General features: G+C 36.5%; 1 protein-coding gene across 1 annotated transcript in view; it reads left to right on the top strand.

Annotated features, from left to right (window-relative positions):
* RETREG1 (reticulophagy regulator 1) overlaps positions 1-26274 on the top strand; it is a 65038-nt gene that overhangs the window by 13643 nt on the left and 25121 nt on the right. The window contains exons 2-3 of the mRNA XM_066559614.1: positions 393-499; positions 2205-2235. Coding sequence (XP_066415711.1) covers positions 393-499; positions 2205-2235 — 138 coding nt within the window. The remainder of the gene's footprint in view (positions 1-392; positions 500-2204; positions 2236-26274) is intronic.

Here is a 26274-nt window from a genome sequence, read left to right on the forward strand (position 1 = left end):
GCTTAAACATAGGTTCTGGAGAAAGTAAAAGAAAAATTGTTACCTTTTTTGTGCATTGTGCCAAGACAGTTTTAATGAAACCACAGTTAATTTAAAAGTAGTGCTTTCTATGCAATAATTATTTTTTTTTCTTTATTTTCTCTGTGCGTAAGTAAAAGTATGGACAAAAATCTACTACAAACTCAGTGTTTAATCTTTGTATCTTTAAATGCAATGCTTGGAGCTTAGTATTTGCTTCTCATGGAAAGGTTGTGGGGAGAAACTGAACTTAATTATTGCAATCTGAGTCTATTTCTTCCTATTTATTTTCAGTATTAGTAGCAGCTGTTAGTTTTTGCATGCTTCCAATGAGTTTTGAAGTATTCAACATTTATTTCTTCTTGATATTCTAGGTTTGTTGCATTGACCCCTTGGAGAGTATATCATCTGACTTCCCTTATAATACTTGGAGTGTTAATTCTTCAGATAATGAAGGATTTGGTATTCTCAAAAATAAAAGGTAAGTGTACTGATAGAATTCTGTGCTTAAACACCTGCACTTTGGAGCATGCTAATTCATTACTAAAGCCAGGCCAATATTATGATTATTGTAAAAGTATCAGCTAATATTAGAGAGTGGTAGTAGATCTGCGATGGTCTGTTGCCATTTTCAATTAAATTTTGCTATATTTTATAGGGAGGGCTTTAGGAGATTTGTTTTAGCATTTAGATGAGTGTAATTGTTAGGAGTGGACAGTCATTCTTGTTTCTTAACTGCTAGGTCTGAAAATGCATTCTTTTCTAAAATACAAAGTTTTCCTAGACATTCGTACTTCTTCCAACATTAATCATGTAATTTTTGGAAAGTTTGGGACATCCAATATATATCAGTGAAATTTTTAAATAGACAGAGAAATTACCTATCTTAGCACAGTTGAAATAAGAAGTGAACAGTATTTTCTTTTTACTTTGTATAGCATATATTTTCCAGAGTGTATAAAGTCTTATGTGAATTCAAGCAATTTTGAAAGGGATTTTGAGTTTGTTGGCTGGTCTGGTGGTTTGGAATTTTTTTTCAATTCCTGTCCTGTACTTCATTACCATCTTAAAAATTCTTGGACAAAATGCTCATTATAGCATTATGAAGATTGTTTTTTTCAAGATTCTTATTTTGCCTTTTATTTATTGTTAAAGCCCATGCAAAGTGTTTGAAAAAACATCTGAACATAGTACAGAAGCAGGAAATAGATGTCAGAGAAGCATGGTATTCCTCTGTGATGTACTAACACTTAATTTCTGACTGCCAAAGCCAGTTGTTCCCTGCTTAGTTACAACAGGTATTTGCTACCTTTTCTGAAGGATGATTTACTATCATTCCCTTTTCTGGGAGTCTTGGTTACCATTCTGTTTCCTGCTTGAGTATTGCAAGCCCAGAGGCCAACTTTTAAAGCTAAGCAGAATTTGATTTTTTAAGCTCTGTGCTGTATAAGTCTCCACAAACATTGAATACTTGCTAGTTGGAGGGCAATGACTTAGGTAAATTCACTCATACCTGTAAATAATATTTTTGTAATGACCAAATTCAGGATGTACCAATCTCATGTTTGTCTGATTATTTAATGATTCATTTTAGAGGTGAGGCTAGGAAGACCTGCTTCCTAGCTTATAGAATAATTATTTACCGTAGTAAATTAATTTATTCTACTATTGTCTTTGATGCCATTGTGGACAATGTTCAAGAAAAATCAGGCCCTTGAAGTAATACTGCAGGAGTCTTGTGGTAATGAATAGAAATCAATGAAATGCCACTCCAAGGAGCAGAAAAAATTCTTCCCAATATATCACGTCCATGTAGCTGCTTCCCGCTTCCAGCCAGCCACTAGATGGCAAGACTATTACAGATTCATGAGGAATGCAGAGAGGTTGTCAGTGTGTAGAAGGTATGTTCATGTTAAAGTTATGTTATCATCTTCATGACATCCTTCCATGTGGAAATGTAGCCATAGAGGATCCTGACTTTTTCTGTTAATGATTTTAACTGTATGTTAAGTTTACAGAAAGCAATTCAAGAACTGTTACTGTAAGATGATACAGCTTTCCTGTTTGACTGATACAGAGAACTCCTTAGTCATTTTGTCCCAATTCTGAATATGTTCTATGAATAAATAATAAAATTCTTTCTGATTTAGTGCATTGTGTTTCATCTTACATTCTTAAAATTGCAGGTGCGCAGCTTTGGAGGACCATCACTGGCAAGTAGGTATTTTATTTTTAATGCATGGTTATTTATTACTTTATTTTTTTATAGTTGGCCTGGAATTTTTTTCTTTAAAGTCTGTTTTCTTCTAATAAATTGCTGAATTATTTTGATCTTAAAATATTTTCTAAGTTTATTAGTGCTTGTTCATGACTTCTAATAAATTCTTTCTTCTGATTTGAGTTATATTAAAGTATATAGTAACATATCAGAATACCTCTAGAAATGCTTTTTGCTACTCTGGGATTATCATGCTTTGTGTTTTCTGAGAACCAGTGCTTTCTTTGAAAAGCAGAATAATACTGTGTTGGTCAAGGAGGTAACTTTTAGAACTTATAGAAATTTTAGAACTTATACCAGTGCTGCTGAATAGAAGTAGGTAAGATGGCTGGGATTTCTCTTTAAGTCAACATAAGTAATTGATTGTTATAAATGCAAATAAATATCAGTTGATATCCATATGAATAGAAATTAATAATTTTGAAGCCTGTTGACCTGCCTGTCTTAGAAAAATGTTTATGTCATATTACTGTAGAGTATATAATTTATTTAATTTGTTGGCAGTTGTCCTGGTTCCAGCCAAGACAGATTTTTGCAGTAGCCAGAAGGGGCGTGGCCAGGACTCAAAGGACTTTTTATTCTCTAGCACCTCTCCTCATTTTCCAGGGATGGGGGAAGGAGTCCCTTCCAGGTCCCATAGTGTGACAGCACGGTCAGGTGTGGTCGGGAGTTTACACCTGGTGTGTGAATCATTCACCTCCCACGTACACTGATATTGTCGCTGTTACTGTTTATTGTTCTTTCTCGTTGCTGTTCCCATAAATTGTTCTTATTTCAACCCGTGATCTTTACCTTTTTTGTCTCCAGTTCTCCTGTCCAGCCCTCCACAGGGGAAGGGGTGATGGGGAGTGTGTGGTTTGGAGTGTTTCAGTGGGAACACTGACCTGGGGAACACCATTCCTTCAGCAGAACAGCAGTATAATCAATGTCTAAACGATTTGCAGACAATCCATTTTCAGAACAAAAGGCTGCATATTTAAGGCATTATTCTTCTAAACAGACCACAGGATTTATTATATATCTGACATAATTTGAAAGCATATCCATTAGTACACTATTGTATTATAGCGTGACACTGAAGAAACAGTAATGCAGAGTTGATAAAGGGAAGATGCTGGGTTTTGTTCTTTTTGTTGTCTAGAGACAGATATCAATGTCATAGCAATTACAGAAGGCAGTTCAGATGTGCAGCCCCTGTTCAGTTTCATACCTCTTAACTTCCACAGGTATGAAATCTCATAAGCATAAAATGGAGCTATATGGAATTGGTGACAGCTTAGTTTATAATCTGAGCAGAGTAAAATGCTTTTACCATAGCTAGTGCTATTTCATGTATCTGTGTAGAGTGGCAATGCTTTAAAAAATTTAATTGAGAAGCTATTCCTGTGGCACAGTAGATTAGTATGATTTATATTTCATTTCTCCTTCCTGTTATTTGCCAGAGAAATTTACATAAAATTTGCTGTCTTTCAGGGTTTTGAATCTGACTTTACCTGTCTGTTTACATTAAAGAAGAGGAAGGCAAAGAAAACCAAATTGCTTGTGAAGTGAAAGGAAGCATAGGTTTTTGGCTGCCTTTTGTTTCCCTGATAAATAATTCTGCAGTCTGATAAATTTTTCTTCTCTTACTCAGTTCATCAGGTCACCAAACTAGAATAGTTGATTTTAATTAAAATATTATAAATAGTACTTTAAATATCTTGGATTCAGGTTTTCATTTGTTCAGAATGCTGGACTTGGTTTGCTGTTCTGTGGGGAGACAATGCAGGGAGCGAAAAAGAGAATTTGATGAGCTCACCATAGCTCATGCCTTTGGGTAATATAATACAAGCATTGTATGTGTCCATCGAGCCCAGACTCTGCTCTCTGAAGGGATCCAGCCAGGAGAAACTTGACCTTGGGTAATGTCCTGCATTAAAGCAGGGTTCTCTTGGTGTACTTTCCCAGCAGCTTCCAGTTGAACCTTACCCCTACCCCCCTCCCAAGCTATTCTAGGTGGACCTACCATGAATTTGTCTCGTTGCTTTTGTTCTTAGAAACTTTTGCTGTTGGCAACACCCTGTACACAGAGATCCACAGCTGAACCACGTGCTTTGTGAACAGTCTTCTGTTCGTTTACTGCCCTACAATAGTTTGTAAGCTCTTCCTACATTTTTTCCTGTTGGAAGAAATATTGAGCAATTGCTCTCTATTAGTATTCTCCAGCAAGCTGTGACTTCCATAAACTTCTGTCCCAACCTGTTCTCTTCAGTTCATGACTGCTTAATTGTTTCTAAAATAGATATTCTCTGAGTTTTGATGTCTTCATTGTGCTTTTCTGCATTTTTCTTCTATTTCTGTGCCCCTTTTTGCTGGGGAGACAGAATTACAAATAGCATTCAGGGAGATCCTTGGACTATACATTGTCCCTCTCTTATTTTCATAATAAATCCCAACATTTGATTGGGGCTTTTTTTAACCTCTGCTGAGCTCTGAAAAGGTGTTTTCATGGATCCATGTTGTCATGGATAATCACCTCAAGGTAATGTCTTGAGTAGTAAAGATCAGCTTAAAGCCTATATGACTTAAAGAGTTATGGGGTTTTTTTATCTTTTAATTTCTTCACATTTCATCTGCCTTTTTGCAAGAAAATCATGTGATACTTGATTAAATTCTGCTAATCCTTGCAGCTGGTCTCTGTCCTTACCAGAATAATTCCTCTCATTTGTCATGGCTTCTTATGCTCCATAAAAGCATTTGATGAGAGACCTTGTTGAAAGCTTTCTCAGAAATCAGGTAATTTTTTATGGACATCAGTGTTCATCTAAAAGCAGGGTCACTTTTGGAAAGGACGGAAGGTTTGAGATACGATGTCCTTTACAGCTTACATTGGGACAGGCATGCATGCCCTTTGTTAGTTTTCCTGACAGTTTGCACAGAGCAGAGATGAGTGTTTAGTGGTTTGCAGTTCTCTGGCTCTTGTGTGCCTTCCCTAAAAATAGATAAATAGATATTCCTTTAGACACTTCACAGTCCTCTGCCTTAAGGCAGCTTTAAGAGACGCTGTTTAACCGAAATGAAATTTCAACTGGTGCACCCAGCCTTTCATTTATAGCTTTTATAATTTCACAAAATGACTTTGCATTTGTTTGCACTGTCGGTGGGCTTTTCTTTTTCTGAATGCTGCTATAAATGTGCCTGTTGATTGTATTGAAATTGAAAGAACTCTGTAAAATGTTGAGGCTGGGTGCATGGTTCCTTTTCATTTTACTCAAAATTGGATATGAAAAGCTGTTTTCATGTTATCATATATGAGCAAGATGTGCCAAATATATCCCCATATCCAGCAAAGAATCACTGGCTCTTAAATAACTTGCAGAGAAAAAAATGTGGTAGATCTGTGATACTTTCAGTGAGAGACAATGCCTATTTAATAAATGTCTATTCTAATAAATAAAATGTGTGCATGATTTTTCTTTGGCATGATGGCCCTACAGCCCTGCATCTGTAGTTTGTAACTGCCTTAAGGTCCATGCAGAATGGCTGTGTGCAGGCAGGAAAGAATTTCTAGTCTGTGCCAGCTTTGAAATTCCTCTGGATTGCTTTGGCAAGTGCTAGTTGGCATCCGCCAAAAATGTGCTAAGAGCTATGTTAATGGTTTAACTGCAGAACTGACCAATTCTAGTGCCTGACAGAACTGCCACACTCAGTTTGGTTTATTGAAACAGATGTAGGTGGTACCAAAATTATCAGAACAGACTCGTTTCCTGCCCTACCTTTTTGTTGTGTCATTCTGGTTTTGAAAATTAGTATCAGTCAATCACCAGCATAGTCGAATGTTTCATAAATGGTGGCACTGATTTCTGATGAGTTTTATAGTGAAATGGTAAACTTTTGGTAGGTGGAGGGTGAATTAATGATTGTGACTGTTCTGAAACTTGCATTTTTTCAACATTCACATGCATTGTGTATTTTGTCTGCTGCATGTACATTCCAAGTATCGGAGACTGAAGTACTTCAATGAAAATGCTGTTAATTTGTGGCACTTGTTTTTGGTCCTCCTTCATCTTTGTTGAACATTGCTGACTAGTCAAAACAAGCATAGCATTACTTTTTTCATGGCCATAACTTAAATGCAGAATGCTTGTTGTCTCACATGTAAAATGTGTCTATGTAAGAAGACCTGTGATTGTATTTCTAATGGAGTCATTTAGTACTATTTTAATTTTAAAATTTCAAACTGAAGATAAGCTAAACCTTCCTTAGGAATGGTAGCATTTTAGCACATTTTTTCCCCCAAATCTAGTTCTGTTTCTGAGGAACTGCTGTAAAGGTATCTTGCCTTTTTTAAAAATGGGTGACAGCTTTTAAAGGAGCACTGGAAAAGGTCACTTGTTAAATTACTCTTCCTTATTATAAAGCTGTTTTATTTCTTCCTATCCTAGAGAGATTTCTTTGAAATCTGGAGCTTGTCTAGTCAGTGCGGTGTTATGTTTAAGTCAGTAGATGTATTAGAATATCCACAGGAATTATAGCACACCTTCATTTCTTGAGTGGTCAAACTTAAGAAGATGAAATTAATATTAATGCAGAATTATTATTTTATAGCAAGCCTAAAAAACCCTAGATGCAGCCTGAGAAGGGACTGAGCAACAGTCCTTTTAAAAGGCCATCAGAGAGTGACTGAAAATAATAAGCCAGAAAAAAAGGAGTTAATGCTCTGAAGACAAGCAGCTCTGCATAGCTTGTTTTCAGTCCCCTGTTATGTTTTATCATTTTCTCAGATCAAAGCTACCTGGGACTTCTGGGAAGAGCCTTGCCTGACCAGTCATGGTGTTAAGCTCCCTACTGCACTAATGGCTACTTCAGCCACAGACTGCTGTAGGTGTGTAGTACTTACTGTATTATTGAACGTTGAATGTTGTGGATATAATCCTTTAGACTATGAAAATAAATCCTGAAAGGGTTCTCCTGGCCCTGTAGGTTGAAATAAAGTTTTTTTTTTTATTCCCAAAGCACATTTTCTCCTCTGTTCCCGAGAGGAGGAAAAAATAAGCGTGCAGCACCATGAACAGCATGTCTAATCCACTGCTGCTCGTGTGTTTGGGTCAATGAAGATTTGGAATTCCCTAAGAAGAAACAGTAACATTTGGAAGAGAAAAAGGACACTTCTTGGTGGAAGATTTTAATGGGCAGTTGTCTTTATTGAAGCACTTTAGGACTTGATGTTGAAAACCATGGTTAATATTGAAGTGCTCCTGAAGCTCGGTAGTTAGCTGACTGAGATATTTCTGAAATAATAGCCTTCACTGATAGAAGGTTTCAAACTGACACACAGAGGTTATTTTCTAAGCCCAGGATATTCCTGTTTCTCACCAGTCCTCCTCCCTCCTCCAGTCCCTTCTTTGTGGATTCCTTTTATGAGAGTTAGCTGTGGTGATACTTGTGGACTCCCAGAGCCATCAAAATTGCTGCCCACTTGCAGGCGAGCGTTACTGTTTGGTAGGTAACAGCATCCATTTCTGGGTCAGCTGATGTGACAGATCAACTTCAAATTCAGGTCATAGCTTTTCCAGATCTGAATTCATCTTTTGATCTACACTGGTTTCACACTTGCATCAGCCCAGCTCATAGACATTTGTATGCATTACAATGGTCAGTGTGCTCTGAAGAACAATATTCTGAGCTAGCACCATTCAGAGCTTGACAGATTTCATGTAATGTGTGGCTATTGGGCTTTTTTCCAAGAAGAAGAAAAAATAATCTTCTGAATCTAATAACTCCATAACTCTAATAACTCCATAACGCAATTGTGCAAAATTATTCCTAATATGTCACTGAGAGCAATGAAAAAAACTCTTTGTGTTGTCCCTAAATATAAATGAGACAGTTGCCCCTTTCATCTAATTACCATGCTTTGTTTATTATGTCAGAGGCTTTACATACCTCTGATTTACATATGTTTTGCCTGCTGGGTTTGCTTAAGACAATCTACAAGTCATGTGCCTAAATATTTCTGACGTAGTCTGCTTAGTCTGATTTCATGATCAATGGAGAAACATTTGAAATACTTCTTGAGATATATATCCTGATCTACCTCTTCCCAAACAAATGTCTGTAGGTGGGTCAGGTATATTGTGTCTTAATGGTGACTGTTTGTTTCCCTTGAATATAGACAGGAAGCCTAGGGTGGTGAGACAAGTAAGGGTGTTTACAACCCTTGTGTCATTGTTCCCTGTTGATCTGAAGTCCTGTCTGTTTTGGAGATGCCATTGACTGCTGCTTGTGGCTACAATAAGAAACTGACTCTTGCACTCTTGGTACAAAACACAGGAATATCAATCCACAGCTAATAACTGCAGGGCACGGGGACTTGGTTTATTTACCTCTTTGTGTATGTAGAGTTTCTCTGAAATGAGTCTCAGGCACAGTATGATTGTGTATTCAGATCACTCTTGAGACACCAAGGATGTGCTGCTTCACTGTATCTCAGAATAAAAGTCCTGTCCTTCAGGGTGTCGCAGAGAGATTTCTTTGCAGATGAGTGGATTAGGAAATAAGAGGTCTTTTTCCATTAGGAACTCCAACAAGATCAAGGCTGTAGCAGAAGTGTTTCTGTTATACACTTGTTAATCCATTTCCTTGATGTTACAGATAGGAAAAAATGTAATGTGAGCCAAGGGCAGTCATGTGGGCCAGTCAGTACCAAAGCACAGCACCATCAGTTCCAGTTTCTGTTGCACAGTCTCTTTGTCTTGCTTTGGTCATCCAGACAGGATCCATTCCTCACATGGCCCTACACAACTGCACAATCTGGTAACAGACTGAAGAAAATACTTCCTGTTGATCTACAGCAAGGCAGAGGGCAGAATATAGTCCAACAGATAAATAGATAGAAATAGGCTCCAGAGAGCAAATATTTGCTTCTTCAGTTATTTCAATGTAGTATGAAGGCATCTGGAGTATTCAAAGACTTCCAGCCTTGGTATTACATAGTGGTTGCTGTTCTGTTCATTTCGCCTCATATATTTGTATGAGTTTGTGTTGGAAGATATAGATGGCTGGATAACATACATCAAACAATTCTGCTTCAAATATGGTTCTCCCAAATGTTCTTAATATATAAAAGCTGTTGCAGTCCTTCAGGAAGTGAATACATACTTGTGGAAAGCAAATGGAAATTGAGTTTTATTTGCAGCCTAAACCCATACTTTTTCAGTAACCACTTTACTGTTCAAATACCAGATTGTAATTGTCCTTTGTTTTATAGAATCTGTTGCTACAACTCACATAGGCAGCAGTATGTCTGGGGGGTTTTTTCTAAAGGCACTTTACACATGAATGATCAAACCTTCTGCAGATTGCAGAAAGAATTGTCTACATTGCAAAAACCTCTTGATGCTTCATTTTTTTTTTTTTTTTTAAGATTATGTGACCTTATTTCTTCTTTCTGGCTAGTTATTTCCAAGTTGTTAGCTACCTTTCCAAGTAATGTATTCTGCTGGGTTTGTTTGCTTTATATTGATACATGATAAACATACTGGTAAAGTTTTTCTTACAGGAGCAAAAACCAATAATTCAGTAGAAATGCTGTAACTTTGGCAAAAGTGTCACACTTAGTCTGAAAACTGTTTAATACCTTTTTCTATCCAATTGCAGGAAAAGTTTGGTGGTTGGTTGGTTCTTTTTTTCTTTAAGGGGAGGGGAAATGAGGGATGTTCACAGCATTTATAGGTGCCATGTATCTCACTGGTAGATATAGTTGGCTTGTTGGGTTTGTTATTTTTCTTATATTTGCCAGAAATTATATGTAGTGCACATAACCAACATCTTCTCACATAGAGTGGTTTGCAAACTTTTGAAGTCAAGCCTACTCTCTGTGGTTCTCTAGTAATTTGGTTGTATCTCAATTCTGTCTTAGCCATCACGAGGCATTTTCCTCTCTTCCTTGTCCCCAGAAGCTCAGCTCACCTTTCATTATGGAGGATGCACAGAAGAGGAGAAAGTGTTGGAATTGTCACGTTTCTTTACAATTACAAAAAGAATACTGCATTCCTCTTTCTGTAAGCCTTGCTTATCTTCTGTCCCTATTAGTTAAACATAAAGGTAAAACATTATCTTAGCTGCAAGAAGTGCAACTTCTGAAGAAGCAAGGGCAGAAACAAAGGACCAGCAGAATTGTACTGGAGCTACTTTAACTGGTTTTATACAAGAATATATTCTAACCCAGTTATATTTACAGAAAATGGCATTATTCGTGTGTCAGTATCTGTATTGCTCTGAGCATGATGCTCAAACTGAGCAACATCAGTAAACACTTAGCAGTATCAGGTAAAAGACATGACTGGTGCTGTGTATGGTAAATGTCTTGTGAATGCATCTCAGGCGTAGTTGTTTTTTTTTCCTAAGAACTTGTAAATAACTCAAGTAGAAACATTGTCCTTTTCCACTGCACTGCTTGTTTAATAAGTTGTTTCCCCTTTTGCATTTATGCACTTGCCTTGTCAACTAAAGCAAGTTCCTGATGAGTCAGGATAGTTGATTTTATGCCACTTCTCAATCTGAGCTGCTATATATTTTGAACCCTGATTCTGTCCTTTGCTGTGTCTGCCACACTTTCTGGGCTACTGCAACTCACTCATCTGAAGGATTAAGGCAAATACTGAATGAAAATGTTAAGGACATACCAGTCTCAAATAACAAGGCACTTCTAATACCCTGCCCTTGCCCTTTGGTATAACTTTTCAATTAAATGTGAAGTTATGGGGTTTGCATATATGGTGGTTTTTTTTCCAGTTTGCTTTTAAGTGTCATATAGCAGAATTTCAAAAGCATTGTAGCAGTTGAGATGTATGCTTTCATCTTCCAGACAGGCTGTGTACTTTTTAAAAAGAAATTCTTTTTACTTTTTTGGATGCTGAATAATCCTCCTTGACTGCTTTAACAGCTTCTTAGCTTTGTTACTTACTTGCTCAGTGTCTTTCTAATATCCAAGTGAGAGCAGTTGATCTAAAATTGCTCGGATAGCCCTTTTTTTGTTGTTTTACTTCATAAACTGTAATTCCTAGAGAAATTTATTACTCTACTTCTTTGTCCCACAATCCTGTCCTTTCCTGTACCCCCACTGGCTAGTTGTAAGCAAAATTATTCAGAATTGTTTTAAATTTTTAGTTCTATGTAGAGAGCTCTGAAAGCATTTCATATTGTTTATTTTGGGGTTCCAGTACTGAGATACAAAGGAATCATTTGGAAGACTATTGTAGTGTCCTTCTGGGAAATTTTTTTCTTCTGTTCTGGTAACAGAAGTGTTCTTACACAAATATTTAATTAAAATTTTAAGCTTCAAAAGAGCACCTCACACAGTCTGATTTGACAGTTGTTTTTTGGTCTTGCTAATCTCACAAACAGGTGATTTCAGTTATAATTTCTAAGCATATTGTTTCAAAGCCTTTTGGGGTGTGTGTGTGTGTTCTGGTTGTATCTTCTCAGGGATAAACAAATATTATTCCTCTGTTAAGCCAGAAGGATTAATTTCATGAAAAAACATAAGGCAATTTTATGTGGAGGTTTCAAAAGATCCTTATATCTAGCTTTGTGGTTGGACTGGATAATCTTGAAAGCCTTTTTCAAACTAAACGGTTCTGTGATTTTGCCAGTTTGCCTCCATGCTGAGAAAAAAGTTCATCTGGGTACTGTGAGATGTGTATTTTTACTATACTTAAATAAGTTAAGTTTTAAATACTTCTTTTTTTAAATTTTGTAATAATTTGTTCATGAAAGTATTACAAAATAATAATTCTGCATCCATGATTAGATGTGTGAAATAAATACCTGACATAAGTGCAGTCTGTGCAAACTGCATGGTGTGCTGCAACCTGTGCAAAAGTGGCTCAGTAGTTAATTTCCTTTGTTACACATTGGTAAAAATGAACTGCTACACTCAGTTGGAAAATGTGATCATAGCCTGTGGTGATGGGAGGAGGATGGATACACAGCCTTTGTTCGTCATTTTTTTGTTTAAACATAGTGCATTTTTTCTTCAGCAATTTTCAACATATAGTAAAGCCAGCTCTATTCCATGTTTGATATTTTTAAGTATGGAGCTGCAGTCACTGTTCAGTTATTTGTGAGTGTTTTGCTCCAGGATCCACTTTGTCTAAAATGCAGTTCTGTTAAAGGCATCTGTGAGCACAGGCAGGTGGATTTGCCCATTGTGGACAACCTGAGCTGCTAATTCTGAGCTGACCCAGTTCTGACATACTCACTGGCATGTCATGTGCCACCCATATTGTCATCACTGGGGAAAAAATGCACCCTCCCCTCTGCTGCCTGCCATCATCTCAGCTTTCTCACATCTTTTTTTTTTTTTTTTGTCACTGTGTTTATTGTAATGATAGAATGTTTATTTTGGTCACAGCACTAACCAAATATTAGGTAGAAGATTCGTAGAATTGAAGGTATTTGAGGGTTTTTTTAGTTCAGTTTTTTCCTAGCACTTTGAAAGTAAAAGAATTTCTTAAAATTGATGGAGTTGAAAGGAAAGTTATAAAGTGAATACAGAAAATGGACATGGCACAGAGGCAGGTGAGTGGAGAAACAAACAAGGGATTCACAAGAAGAAAATTGTTAAAAGAATTAGTGCTACTCTGAAGCTCCCCCATACCACTTGTCCCTGTCTCAGCTTTGCGCTTTCTCTCTTTAGATCTACTCTTCCATCTTAGACAACAGCCAGGATGGCAAGTGCTGCATTTGAATTTGCAGACTTGTGTCTGCAAACAGCTGTGGTCACCTGCTGCTTGGCAAGTTTTCCCAGCTTTCAGCAAGAGAGTCTGGAGGTGTCCTTCACTTTTTAATACTTTCATATTTCTTACTTCTACAGCAATATTGACACCAGTATTTTTTACAACTGAGCTAAAACTTTAAAAATCTTAATTACAGGGAAAATAAACCATACTCATTTCTGTTTTGAGATGTGGGCCACACTTTGGTCATACATTGAAAGCTACAAGCTTCTCTTAAAATCCTTGCCTATCCCATCTTCATGGGACTTCACAGACTTAAGTCTGTGAACATCTCTGTAGAGAAAAATCTATCTGAAAAACTGCAGAGGAATTGTGCTGGTACCATCCATCTCAGATTACTTTTTCTGTTTTCAGTGACTTCTTGTGAAGCAAGCAATTAATCTTGTTGTGGAGTGCAACACCCCACAGAGAGTATCAAATGAATTAAAAGGGCAATATCTGGTTACTTCCTGAATCTAATGAAATGTTGTTTTCTGGCTGTTCTTGAGCAGGTCAGCTTTTTTTATGCCAACCATGGCATCTGTTATTCTTTCCCCCTTTTTTTTTTTCAAAGTTGCTTGGAAATTGTCAGTATGGCAGGCACATTTACATATTGTTGTCAGTTGTGAATATTACTGCACTTTCAGCATAAATACTTTGCTTTGGGTTTTGGTTTCTATTTACAAATTGTTGATATAAATAGAATGCTTCAGCGCAGGGTGTAGAAGGATACACTCTTAATTTGGTTGCCAGCCTAAGTAGCATTACAGGAGAACCTGTCCAGGGGTGTGATTGACAGGTATGTTGTCAATAAGAAAGTGAAACTTGGAATTGAGTGTATGCAGTAGAAAGTGACAAAGACCCCTCATATCTTAAGTAAAGATCCTTCCATTTGAAGGCTCCAAGAGACTTGGACATAGTCTTACAAAATGTCAGCCAAAAAGTAATGTCATGTACTTTAACTCATGTGTTGAACTTACTAGGTTCAAGTTACAAGAACTGCCTCTTGACGGGTGGCAACAGCCTTCCCAACCAGCTCAGACAGGGAAAGGAGATGACTTGGATTCAGTCACATCATTTTGAACAGAACAACTGGTCACTGCCTCTGTCAGGTCTCACCCTCAATATTTATCCCTAATACATAAAGATTTATGAACAAATATTCCATGTTCCGGGATTTTCTAATTTTTGGTGGGAATTTATGTGTCTTGCAATTTGTGATTATGCAGAAGTAGCTTCATATCAATACAGCAGAACTGACACTAAATTACTGACCAGAGTGCAGTCTTCAAGTGGAGATACTGTACTCCAAGGCTTTGCAGACAGCATAAACTGGCAAAAGTCAATTCCTTGTTAAGGACATCTGTTTTCTAGGGCAATTCTCCGAGTTAGCAAGGCTCTCTCTTCTAGTTCAAAGACTTCAAAGAGCTTAGGCAGACACAGTTAGATGTCTAGACAGTCAGACCTTAGCTGCACATTGTGTTTGTAAGTTTGAATTGGTTAACAGGCAATAGTACTTTTTTAGTACTAAGCATTGCAAAAGAGAACATAACCTGACAAACAGCTGAAAGATCCTTTTTCTACCTCTTTGTAGGCTTACACCATAAAATAAATGTAACTACTGCCTAGTCCGGAAGCAGCCTGTTGGATTGCCACAGAGCTGCTGGATGTGTTTGCCTGCCTCAGAGATTCATTTTGCTTGCAAATGTAATGTTGCTATTTTTTGCATTTTTTATGTATTTTAAAATGTAGATTATTATAGAATTAGGTGGATTGCATCAACTTAGTACTTAAACTAGAACAATATTGTTGCAACGAGTACCAGACTGATCGTAAATAAAGGATGATTGCATTTTTGATGAGTGTGAATGGAGTGACAGACCTCAAATTGCTCATCGGGAGAGAAATTCACAAAGCTGACCTTTTCAAAGGGTAGAGAGTAAATTTAAGTGAAAAGAGTAATGTTAAAATGGTCATGTCCTGTGCGCTATGTTTGTTCCATTGCACATGTAATATTTTTGCCATCGGTGTTTTTATTCTATTCTTACCACTTTCCATTTTAACAGTTGAACAACTGTGAGAGATAACTTGCAATCCTGAAGTCATTTGACTTGTCATCTTAAAGGGTATTTATAAACTATAGCATTTAGGGAGCCCCCAGTGTTACCTTAAATAGAGAGACTCCTTTAGGATTAAGAAGAAAATGGGACTGTTTCATTTTGGAATGGCTTCTCTTAAATGTAAGGCTAATGATGGTTGATTAAAAGCTCCATAAAAATAGGTAGCAAGGTTAACCATATTCTGTACTTTTATATTATCATTAAAGACTACATGAAAAGCAAATGGAATGTCTTCTGCTAAACATGAGAAAAAAATGTATTTCTCCTGAAAATACAAGTAGCTTTTATCCTCTTTTAATATTGCCCTGTATTAACTGTTTCCTGTAGGCAGAAATGCTGCTTTTGCTATATACATACTTTTTTTAAGGAGTAGGGTTTGTTCCGCAAAAACAACAAAAAAAGTGCTGGTCTTCTAAAAGCCTATTGACTTAATTTCTGTCAAGTTTTCAAATTCTAAACAATTTTTAAAGGACAATGGAAATCTGAGGGTAATAAGAAAGAAAAAGAAGCAAGCAATTTTGATTAATTTGAGAACTTGATAAAAGAAGCAAGAAACTTTTGTGATCAATGAAACAAAAAATATATACTAGTATTTAGAAATATATACTAGTTATTGGTATGGAGGGAGGAGGACATCTTTGCTTAGAATATTTAGAATGGTAATAGTCATGAGAAAGATCAGAAGTAGTAGAGTAGTCAGGTACTTTCTATAGTAGTCAGGTTTTGACCTTTAATTGCATCTGGTTTGCCAAATGCAAGCATTAGATTACAAAACGCATGATGGAAATTATTTATAGGGGACGCAAGAACATATAGTTGTAGTTGGGGTTTTTTTTTGTTTTTTTTTTTTTAATGCTGCAGACATCTGAGTGGTAGTAACATGTGAGGGTGTGCTTCCCAGCCCAACATCTGATTAGTCACTAATTTAGGAAGGAATGTCCTGGCACAGTTTTGTTGAAGCATGTGAGCCTATCAGCAGAATAACATATTATACTCCTTTAGTTGTTTCAACATACAGTTGAGTAAAACAGCTCAGCTGTTTTTCAGCAAACATCACGATATTCCTTCCAAGTCTCCTTTTCGTCTCTTATTTCTTATTGACATAAGAGATGTTACATATTTACTACTAAATATATATTCATGCTTTTAACACTTTTAAAATTATTATACCAAATGTTTTAGGGTCTAAATAACACTGAAGATAAATTCTAGACAGCTGTAAATATTTTATTTTTACACTAAGGGAAACAGAAAGTAACATATGCTCGTATTCTGCAGGGCACTCCATGAATACAGATGATCAGACATATTAAGGTGGCCAGTTTAATTAAAATTTTCAGAGATAAATATTTGCTGTAGCAGAAAACCACGTTCTCCCATGTCAACCGTGGGAGAACGTGTATGTTATGGCCACAGCACCATATGACACACATTTCCTTTCCCTGGCTTAGATTTTCCCTAGCTCCTCTTTCAGAAGTTCAGCCTTTTTTTACCGAGTGCTTGGATTAGTAGTATGATTAATAGATCACTGATGTAGTTGTGGCCATTGAGGTTACTGTAGGTCAGTTCATAGTGAGAGGTAATGCTAAAGAGAATTTCATAGTGAAAAAAAAATCTGCTATTTGTGCTGGAGCTATTCTGACAAATGTATTCATAAGGGATTTGAAAAAGCAGTGAGTAGTGGGATGACCAGGTACCAAATTATTCAAGAAAATTAAGACAAGGACCAATTATGAAGAATTTCAGAAGATCGTTACAGGATTCTTTCTCAGTAAAATAGCGTCTGAAATTCAGTAGATAACTGTGAACTTCTGCAGAAATACCAGTACCAAATTCACATATAAAATAATAGTGTCTGAAGGTGACTGTAACCACTCATGAATAAGATGTGGTCACACAAAACCAGCATTGGTCAACAGACTAAATCTACTGTTAAGTATCAGTAAAAAAGACATGAAGGGAAAAAGCAATGACAGTCACATGCCACTCTCATAAACCTATTGTATGTCCAAATCCTTAATACTCTGTGTGGGACTGATCTCCTACCTTTCAGAAAACAGTACAGGAGAAAAAATAATCCAGAGCACAGCAACAAGGTAGAAAAAATACACAGAACTATTTCCTTATAAAGAACAAGTAAATAAGGTAGGTCTTTTAAAAAGAGAAAATGAATAATTAAAGAGAAATACAATAGAGGTCTCTCAAAATACCGCACAGAACATGCTTTCTCTCTCACTTCTGGAATGAGAAGGCATCAAAATAGCAGGCAGAAAGGTGAGGAAAATTAAAAATATGTAATAAGTTTCAGAAATCCTTGACATATGATTGTTGTGAATATTAGAACTATACATGGATTTTAAATATAAATTACAGGACAGTTTTTAAAAGAAAATTAACTGAAGGCTTTTAAATAGAAAATCACGACTCTGACTTTGGAAGTCCCCAAGCTGCAAATTGTTGGAAGCTCTATTGTATTTTATGGAGCTATCATTATGCATTATTCCATACTTTTATTCTGTTGCTTAGGTGTCCCCAAGTATTCAGTTTTGGCCAGGGTTAAAGACAGGGCACAGGGCTAGATGGGCCTTTGGCAGGCCCAGTCTAGCTGGTCGTGGTAATACCCAAACATTGACTTTTTATTCAGTTAAGTGACACAGTAAGACTGAAATAAATGTAGCTATTTATATCTGCATTTGTATATGAATTGTATATAAATGTTAAACTCTGAGAAATCTGAGAAGGGCACGTGAGATAGCTGTTGCTCAGTTTTAGATGGACTGTCTGTTGCTACCATCACATTCCAAGGAAGTTGCAAGGTCAATGTGTACCTTAACATCACGCTTTTGTACATTTAGGCACGAGATCAGAGTAATATAATTAATCAGAGCAACAATTAATCTGAGGTTTGCATGTCTGATCTTTAAAAAAGTACTCTTCTAAACACATATAGCTTGCCTTAGAACACAAACTGAGATGTGTTTGAACAATTATGTATGAAGTTCTCATGTCAGGACTGTACAAGGTGTTGCCATTGTATTCAGCATAAGCAGACAATTTTCTTAGAATGCGTACCTTGACAACTTCTGTCCTAACTGGTTAGCTGAATCAGATATTTTTTTATAATAATCAAAGTCTCAAAGTGTGGGAATTCAGCTAGAAACTCAATATGATGATACACAGAAACAGAAGTTTCTGAAAATGACACATAAATAGAATTTTTTGGTTAAAGTTTCAAATACTTTAACCAAAATCCCTGCAGATGTATCTTGGAGAATACTTACTTCTTCAATCAGTAATCAAACTCAAAACATACTGAAGAGGTGCTTTTCTTGTATAACAAATACTTTTAGCAGATGGAAATTAGTCTTTTGAGTCTTTCTTAGTCACTGAAAGGACTGGAGGTTACCTGAAAAACAGTTGAAAAATTATGTATTTAAAGTGCTCTGAATGTTTCCCAAATAAAATATTTTGGGTGGGTTTATTTTATTTTGGTTTTTATTTAAGGGGTTTTTTGTCATTTTTTTGGTGGGTTTTTTGATATGAAAAATCACCTCACTGCATTAAAGTAAAAATCTGAGTTGAGAGGGGTTTTTTCCATCCTCCTACTTCTCTTCTTTATAGGAACATCTATAAGAACATCCAGGGAGATGGGTTCAATGATTTTTATTCAAGATTCTCAAGGAAAAAGCAAAAGCTGTGATAAAATATTATGTGTTTTACAGATTTATATAGATATGTACAAATCTATAAATAAGTAACTTCTAAATTGAAAGCTTAATTTTTCAGTCTTCTAGCAGCAAATTGTACTTTTAAAATGTATTTCATACAGCTTAATGAAAAAGGATTCTTTATACATTTTTTGATGTCCCTTTAAAGATGAGGGAAAAGGCAGTTTTAGCAATGACAGGAGCGGCTGTCGTGCTGTATAATACAAATGGTCTATACCTGTGTTCTAAACCACCTTCTGAAATGCCCTGAATTTAAATAAAAATTAATAGTAAAGGAGTAGGGAATGGCAAATTTGTCTCTGGGACAAAAGCCTAGCTAACTGAAGTGAGTTTTGGCTTCCCAGGGGTTCTTCCAGCCCCTGAGGAGAATGCCCTGGGTCCTGGCACCCTCTCCAGGCAGGGTGAAGGTTATCGGGTGCTCTGCCCTTCTGGCTGAGCGCTCTGGCAGCGCTCGCCTGGCCAGCTCGGGGGATTCCTCTCAGCCACAGCTCAGCAGGTGCCCTTGCTGACAAATGGGTCAGGCTGCAGGTCCTCATTAATCATCATCCCTCTTCTAAACCCTTCTTGACTTCTACTAGCCCAGGCGCCACTTGACTGTAGTTTTTTTGGGGGTGGGTGTGGTTGTGGGAGAGCTGAGTTCTCTCTTGCAGTCTTGGCTGCCTCTCTGCCTTTTCCATGGAGCTGTGTCGTGTTGCGTTGGCCTCCCATTGCTTTAAATTTGCACATGTTTCATGGAGGGCTAGATATTAAAAGAGCAGAATGGTTGGGCTTGACAAGTATTCACTTTAGAGAAGCTCTGTGAAGAAATTGGTTTACCCAGTCACTTCAGGATCAAGTTAGCTTTGTTTTAATCAGTGCACTCAGAATTTACCATCTTACCCAGCTTCTAATTGTGTATGTGTATAAATTGCCATCGTGTGAAACATACTGCGGCTTTATATAATGTATTTCTTGCTGATGCTTCTCATTATTACCTATCTTGCCCTTCTATGTTGTCACAAGGGATACTAGGTAGAACTATTTTCTTTAAGTTTTGATGTTAGCATTTAAGAAGTTTATGTCTGTTTTCTCTCTTCAGCTGGTAGGGCTATAATGTGAGGTAAAAACGTAATATGAACTGTGGTGACAGGGTCCTATTTTTTTTTTAAACCAGCCGATTCATCAGCATACACAAATACGTGCATTCTAAAGTGGCATGCATTCTGACATTTTCTCCCTGATTTTAGTTTGTAAATACTTAAAAATTTGCTTATATAAATGTGCATGTTACTGTTTTTCATATAGTATATCAGATTTGCTAACCTGCTGTTACAAGTGTTGGGAGTTGGAAAGTAGCATACAGATGTAGCATTCAGATTACCAGTTTCTCCATCATGTGAAAATATGGCCTCGAAACTGAGTCATGTTAGTGATAATCTAATAATCTTTTCTTTTGCCACAGCTGCACAGTTTTATAAACTATCTCACTGAGACTGAAGAAGGACAATTCTAATGAAAAAAGCTCTTTTTAAAGGGAGAGAATATGAATGCAATTTTATCATCGGACATGTAAACACTGGAGAGTTCATGTCTGGTCTCATAGTAAGCAAACAAATAGATAAGTTGATGCTAGTAAGTTGATAAATTTGCAGTCATTTAGTCATCTGTCTCACTTCCAGTATACAGGCATTGAAAAAGGCTGTGAAGCTTAAAGAATCAAAATGAATCATACCTACTATAAAAATGTTTGGCTAGCAATTCTGAATATCAATCAAAACTTTGGCTCTTTGTGCTGGGACGGGAGAATAGGGTTGGTGTCAGTGAAAATGAGGAATGATATATAACTGTGTGCTGTGCTTACATTATAATGTACTTGAAGTCCTGCAGTTATTCATCCTTAAGCTTCTAAGGTCTAATTCAGAACTGGTGACCTGGACTTGGATCTAGTTATGGCTTGCAGTTGCACTAATCTCTCTCTGGAGAGATTTTCTTATGCTGCACCAAAGAATAAATTATATAATTAGGTGGAAAACTGGCTCCTCTCCTCATGTTCATAGGATGATTGCAGCATTGAAGTAATGGTGTGTCATCTAAGCAAATTGTGAGCATACCAGCAACATCTTTTAGACATAGGTGCACTCAGCATGTGGTCTGAGTATCTTGCTGTATGGTCTGCCTTTCATACAGTTCTTTTTGTCAGTAGGAAAAGAAAACAACTGCTGAGAAGAAACAGATTCAGAGTGCTACAAGCAAAGAGACAGGGAGATGGGCAGGGCTACTCAGAATCTTGAGTAGCATGTATGCCTAGGGAAAAAAAAATGCATTTTAATATGACTTGACTGAATTACAGATCGTGAGAACTAGGAGAAAACTAGTACCTTTGTAGAAATGCAATATAATAAAGCAAATAATTTCATGAAACAATATGTGAAAGGTTTCTTGAAAATTTTGAAAAAATACTCCGTTATCTTCAGAAATGGTTGAGATCATTGCTATGCGGGTTTAGGGTTTTTGTTTAGTCTTTTTTTTTTTTCCCTCCAAATATTTGTTTCTTTTATAGCTGTTTAACAAGATTCCATGGCCAAAAAGTCACAGAGCAGTTGAGATTTTCACCCTTAGTGGTAAGATCTACCTTCCTGTCTCCAGCTCCTTTCTGTTTGTCACACAAATCCAGCATGATCTGTCATATTTGTAAACAGCAAGATTTGCTGTCTTCATGTGACTAAAATGTAATAATCTGCTTTTAAAACTGCAGTTGAAGTGTCTCTTACTTCCTTTAACTCCTTTTTCTGCTTGTGTTTGAAACTTGGAAATACTGTCATGCACCAGGGAGCATTATTATGTGTGCTTTGTGAGAAACACTTAAACCTCATAGTGACAATTCATTGTTGCTCAGGTTTTGGTGTCTGTTGATAGTCAGTCTGCTTTCATACTCAATTTTTATGATTCTCTAAAAATACATATTCATGTGCTTTGTTCTGCCCAGTGAATATTTCTTGCATGTGGTATCTTGTTGAGCTTTTTGAATGTCGCACTACTTTTTTTTTGTCAAAAGGGAATGCTTTTTGTTTGGGGTGTTTTTTTCTGAAAATGCAGCTTGTGATCTTAAAAATGTTTAACAATGAATTATTTCACCAGGTACAAATAAGAATCCTGCACAAAATGCAGAATTCCATGAAGAAAGAAAAATTTTCCTGAGCACTTTTATTCTTTGTTTTTATTGGTCTTCAACTGTTGAAAGGTTGTTTTTTTTCTTTTTTTTTTTTTTCCAATCTTGAGCCTTGGTACAGCTAAATGCCAGACTATGTTTTGTGTGTAATAGGTGTCTTCATCTTTTTTAGCACACTGCTTACTGCTTGTGGTTACACCTGGTATAATACCCCAGCAAAGAACTGAGCGGGTTCAGCAGGTCCAGTTTGAGGGTTTTTAATTTATGCTTGTATGAAAGGTTCTTTCTCTTTTAAAACCAGCTTCCTTTGTTTATCTCACAGTGTATGGAGAGACCTCAAAGTTAAGTAAATATAATAAGTATTTGCAGTTTGAATTCAGCTTTACATAGAAGAATCGGGACAGGAAACTTTTAGCAAATTTTGGTTGAAAATATGGGAAAATCAGGCACACCCATCAAAAAGATGAAATATGGTAAAACAGATACTTGCATATGTGTGTGCTTATAAATATATAAGTGTACGCATGCCTGCACACACACACAAATATGATCATTTTATTCAGTTTCCTAAATTGAAAAAGAGGGGAAACAGTCCATTTTGGGGGACTTCATGTATGTTAATAATATGATTTTTTTTCAATAGCATTAAAAGTCTTAAAAGTCATTACACCTTAATTTTCATCCTAAACATGTATTTGACAATAATGGTTATTTTTAAACCCATGCTTTTGCTGAAGATAACATCAGTACAAACCATCTACTTAAAGTAAAAAAAAATAAAATGCTAGACTTTTCCATTACTTCTGAAAATGCAAACTAAACTAGATGTTCTTTTGGGAGTGGGGTTATATATATATATATATATATGTAGATTAGATATAATTTTTTTTTTCATTCACATTATTGGAAGTGAGACTCATTCATAGCTGAATAATTAGAACAGGGTTATACATTGAAAGCACTGTGTTTCGTTTTAGATGAGGAGAGACATAGAAGGCAGCAGTGGTTGTGACTAGTTCTGGAGCTGGTTGTCTGGCTAAAGTATGCCACAGGCTGATTAATTAAAACCTTTGAAAGCTTGCAGCCTCGGTGGGACACACCACCTACCTCCTAAAACGCTTGAGCATCGTCAGTATCTATCTTGAGTGTGTAAAACAATGTATCTGACACTATTTCCAATCCTTTTTAGCTTTTCAGTGAGGCTGCTTCCTTGTCTCTAGCAAGAATATAGGTTTTATTTCCCTTCTTCTGCTGAAGACTTGTGCAATCTTTGGTGCCTGCTGGTAAAAGGAAAATTTTGCATAAATATCAATACTATTTGGGGAAAAGGCCTTTTACTTGATAATTATGGTACATGTTCAGTCCAAATCTGTACTCAACAAGCAAAACTGATAAGATTCCCTGGTAAAGCAATATTTCAGGCAGACTGTCAATCTGATCTACATACCAGCACATCTTTTGGGGTGTTTTCATATTTGACAGTAAAGAGCTGTTACTCAACAGCTCTCAAGGAAGTTTTCAGAAAGGTCTAGATGAGGTCAGCATAGTGGAAAACAGGATAATGGAGAGAAGCAGAAGTAAGAAGAATTTATTCTTAAAGTTATCGAAGTAACATAAAGAAGATCAGGTACTCTGGAAAGCTCTGTGTAAAAATGTGGTAATGACAGCCAACAGAGCATGAGGAACAACTTAGAAAAGAGGCCAACATGTGTAAATAATAGTATGCTCTCACTGGGAATAGCTATATTTCTGGTCTCTCCTACCTTAAATTGGTTATGGTAAACACAGGAAGAATTTACAAAAGAATAGTGAGGATGTCTGAGGGCATGCAAGAGCTTACATGAATGAAACAGGTGAGCAAAATAGGGCTTTCAAAGCTGAATGAGCTGACCAAGAGGAGGATATTGTAGATACAATCTTCTTCCTCTTGATTACGATACCAAGGGCTCCCATTTTCCTTTCAGAAGTAATAGCACAAGGAGGAGGAATTCAGTGTAAGGTGGAAGGGGTTGTTCTTTCTGTTGAAGAACCATCAGAGCCAAGGGGAGGGAGAATTTCAGAACACGCTGCAAGAACTGAGAGGGACATGGCAAGGCTGGAATGTAGCAGCTCAGACAAAGAAGTTGCTCAGAGAAGCACAGATTAGTCATGTAAGTTGAGGCCTCAAAAGTGGCAAGAAGGAACTTAGAAGGACAGAGAAGAGTGACTCAATTCCAGTGCAGTTAATACACAGCTTAGCTGCAGCTAAGCAAGGAAATAAGGATCTCCTTGAAAAATAACATGGGTAGGAAAATACTTTCCTTCCTCATTCTGTCATTTCTAGTTGCTCTGAGTTTTCAATATTAGAGAAGTTTAAAACTGATTTTTAGCAATGATAAAAAATTGTAAACTCTTTTCTAAACAGCTTTGTCTTTCAATTTTGCAGTCCCATCAAAAAAACCCCAAAACTATAATGGTCTGCAAAAACAAAAAGTCACTGTGAAAAGCTGAAGAGAGTTAACTGTCATCTGCATGTTCCAGTATAAAACATCTTGGAAGCCAGTTGAAGTGGCTAGACTAGAGCAAACAGTATTGGGTGGGGGTTTGCTGGTTTTTTGTTCCCAAATAGTATGCAGTTAACCTGCAGATGCTCTTGCCACAAGATGTTGTAGGTGTCACCATAGGATAGAAATCCACTTAGAGCTAAAAAATAGGCATCACTGGTGGCACAAATCTCCACAAGCTGGAGTCTGGAAGACTATCTGTAGAAGGAAGCAATGTATTTTTTCCTTGGCTGTTCCTTTTGGACACAATAAAAGATGCCAAAGCCCTTTGGCCTGATTCAGTACAATACTTCTGTTTACCTGCTGCTTCCACCCAAGTGTTCTTGGAGAGGTCAGTCCATCTCATGCTGCTGTGAAATAATCTGGAACCTGTTCTGCAGGAAACCTCCAGAAGGGCCAATACAAACTCCAATTCCCTTGGGTGCAGAAGAATTCAGAATGATAAAAAAAAGAGATGATTTTTCTAGATAGTCTTTGTGATATCAAGCAAAATACTTCAGTGTGATTGCAGTTCCACTAATTATGCACTCATGCTGTTGTCAAGTATGATTTTCAAAAGTGATGAGCAGTGATACCACTAGAATACCACTTCAATTCTAGAGTACTGAAGTGTTTTATAAATGCTCTAATTCCAACCTAACAGGTCCTTGACATTTTATATAGGTACTCATTTAGTAGACATTTTTGAACCTAATTTTTCCAGGTCTTCCTTATGAATAAGTAAATAAGGTGATATTATCCTCCTTGCCTCAGTGTGAGCTGGAAAGAGTTGTAAGGAATTGTAAAAGTAAACAGTTTTTCTGCTGTAGCAATAAGTTCTGGGTACAGAGTGTGACCAAGAAATGAACAGTCCAAAGTTGCACTTGAGGAGTTTAAAGTACATCAAGTTCTAAGGCTGAAATACAGGGATAGACTTGATACTGAAAGCTTTTCAGCTTCTGAGTGTGATCATCAGCATTAAAATGGAATATATAAAAAGGCATTTGACATAGTAAATTTAGGTGGTTGTGTAAGAGTATATTGCAGTGCATGGAAACTGAAGCAGCCCAAGTTGCATAAGGGGTTCAGATTTGTTTGCTTTCATTTTTGATGCTACATTTAAATTTTGAATGATGCTCCTTCGTGTTTGCAGATTTCAGTTACTTCTTTTGCTTCATTTTCTAATTAGAAGACATCACAACTTCAATCTGAAGATGAAACTGTTACACAGAATCATTTCATTAATTAAGATTTTTGAATTTAGCAGCTCTATTGTTTCAGATTAAACTTGAAGAAATTCAACTTTTAATTATTTCATCTATAACTATCAGAAGTAAGAAAAGAAAAAAGGAAAGAAAAAAGAAAAGGAAAAGAAAAAAGAAAAGAAAAGAAAAGAAAAGAAAAGAAAAGAAAAGAAAAGAAAAGAAAAGAAAAGAAAAGAAAAGAAAAGAAAAGATTATTACATTGGAGTATGGAGATATCGGTGACCATGGAAAGTCTTGGTTGTAGGCATAACATTTATTAATGCTTATTTATATATTGCATTACATAATTTAGTCAGAGAACTTTACTCCTGGTTTTTTTAGATCTTACTAGTCCTTTTGAAGAAATTTATATGAAAAAAAGAAGAAAGGGTAGAATCCTTTGTCGTTCTAAAAGTTAAGCAGCTTTACAGAAATTATGCATTACTCACAGTGTAC

This window comes from Molothrus aeneus, chromosome 1 (assembly GCF_037042795.1).
Source record: "Molothrus aeneus isolate 106 chromosome 1, BPBGC_Maene_1.0, whole genome shotgun sequence".
In the NCBI taxonomy this organism is placed as follows: domain Eukaryota; kingdom Metazoa; phylum Chordata; class Aves; order Passeriformes; family Icteridae; genus Molothrus; species Molothrus aeneus.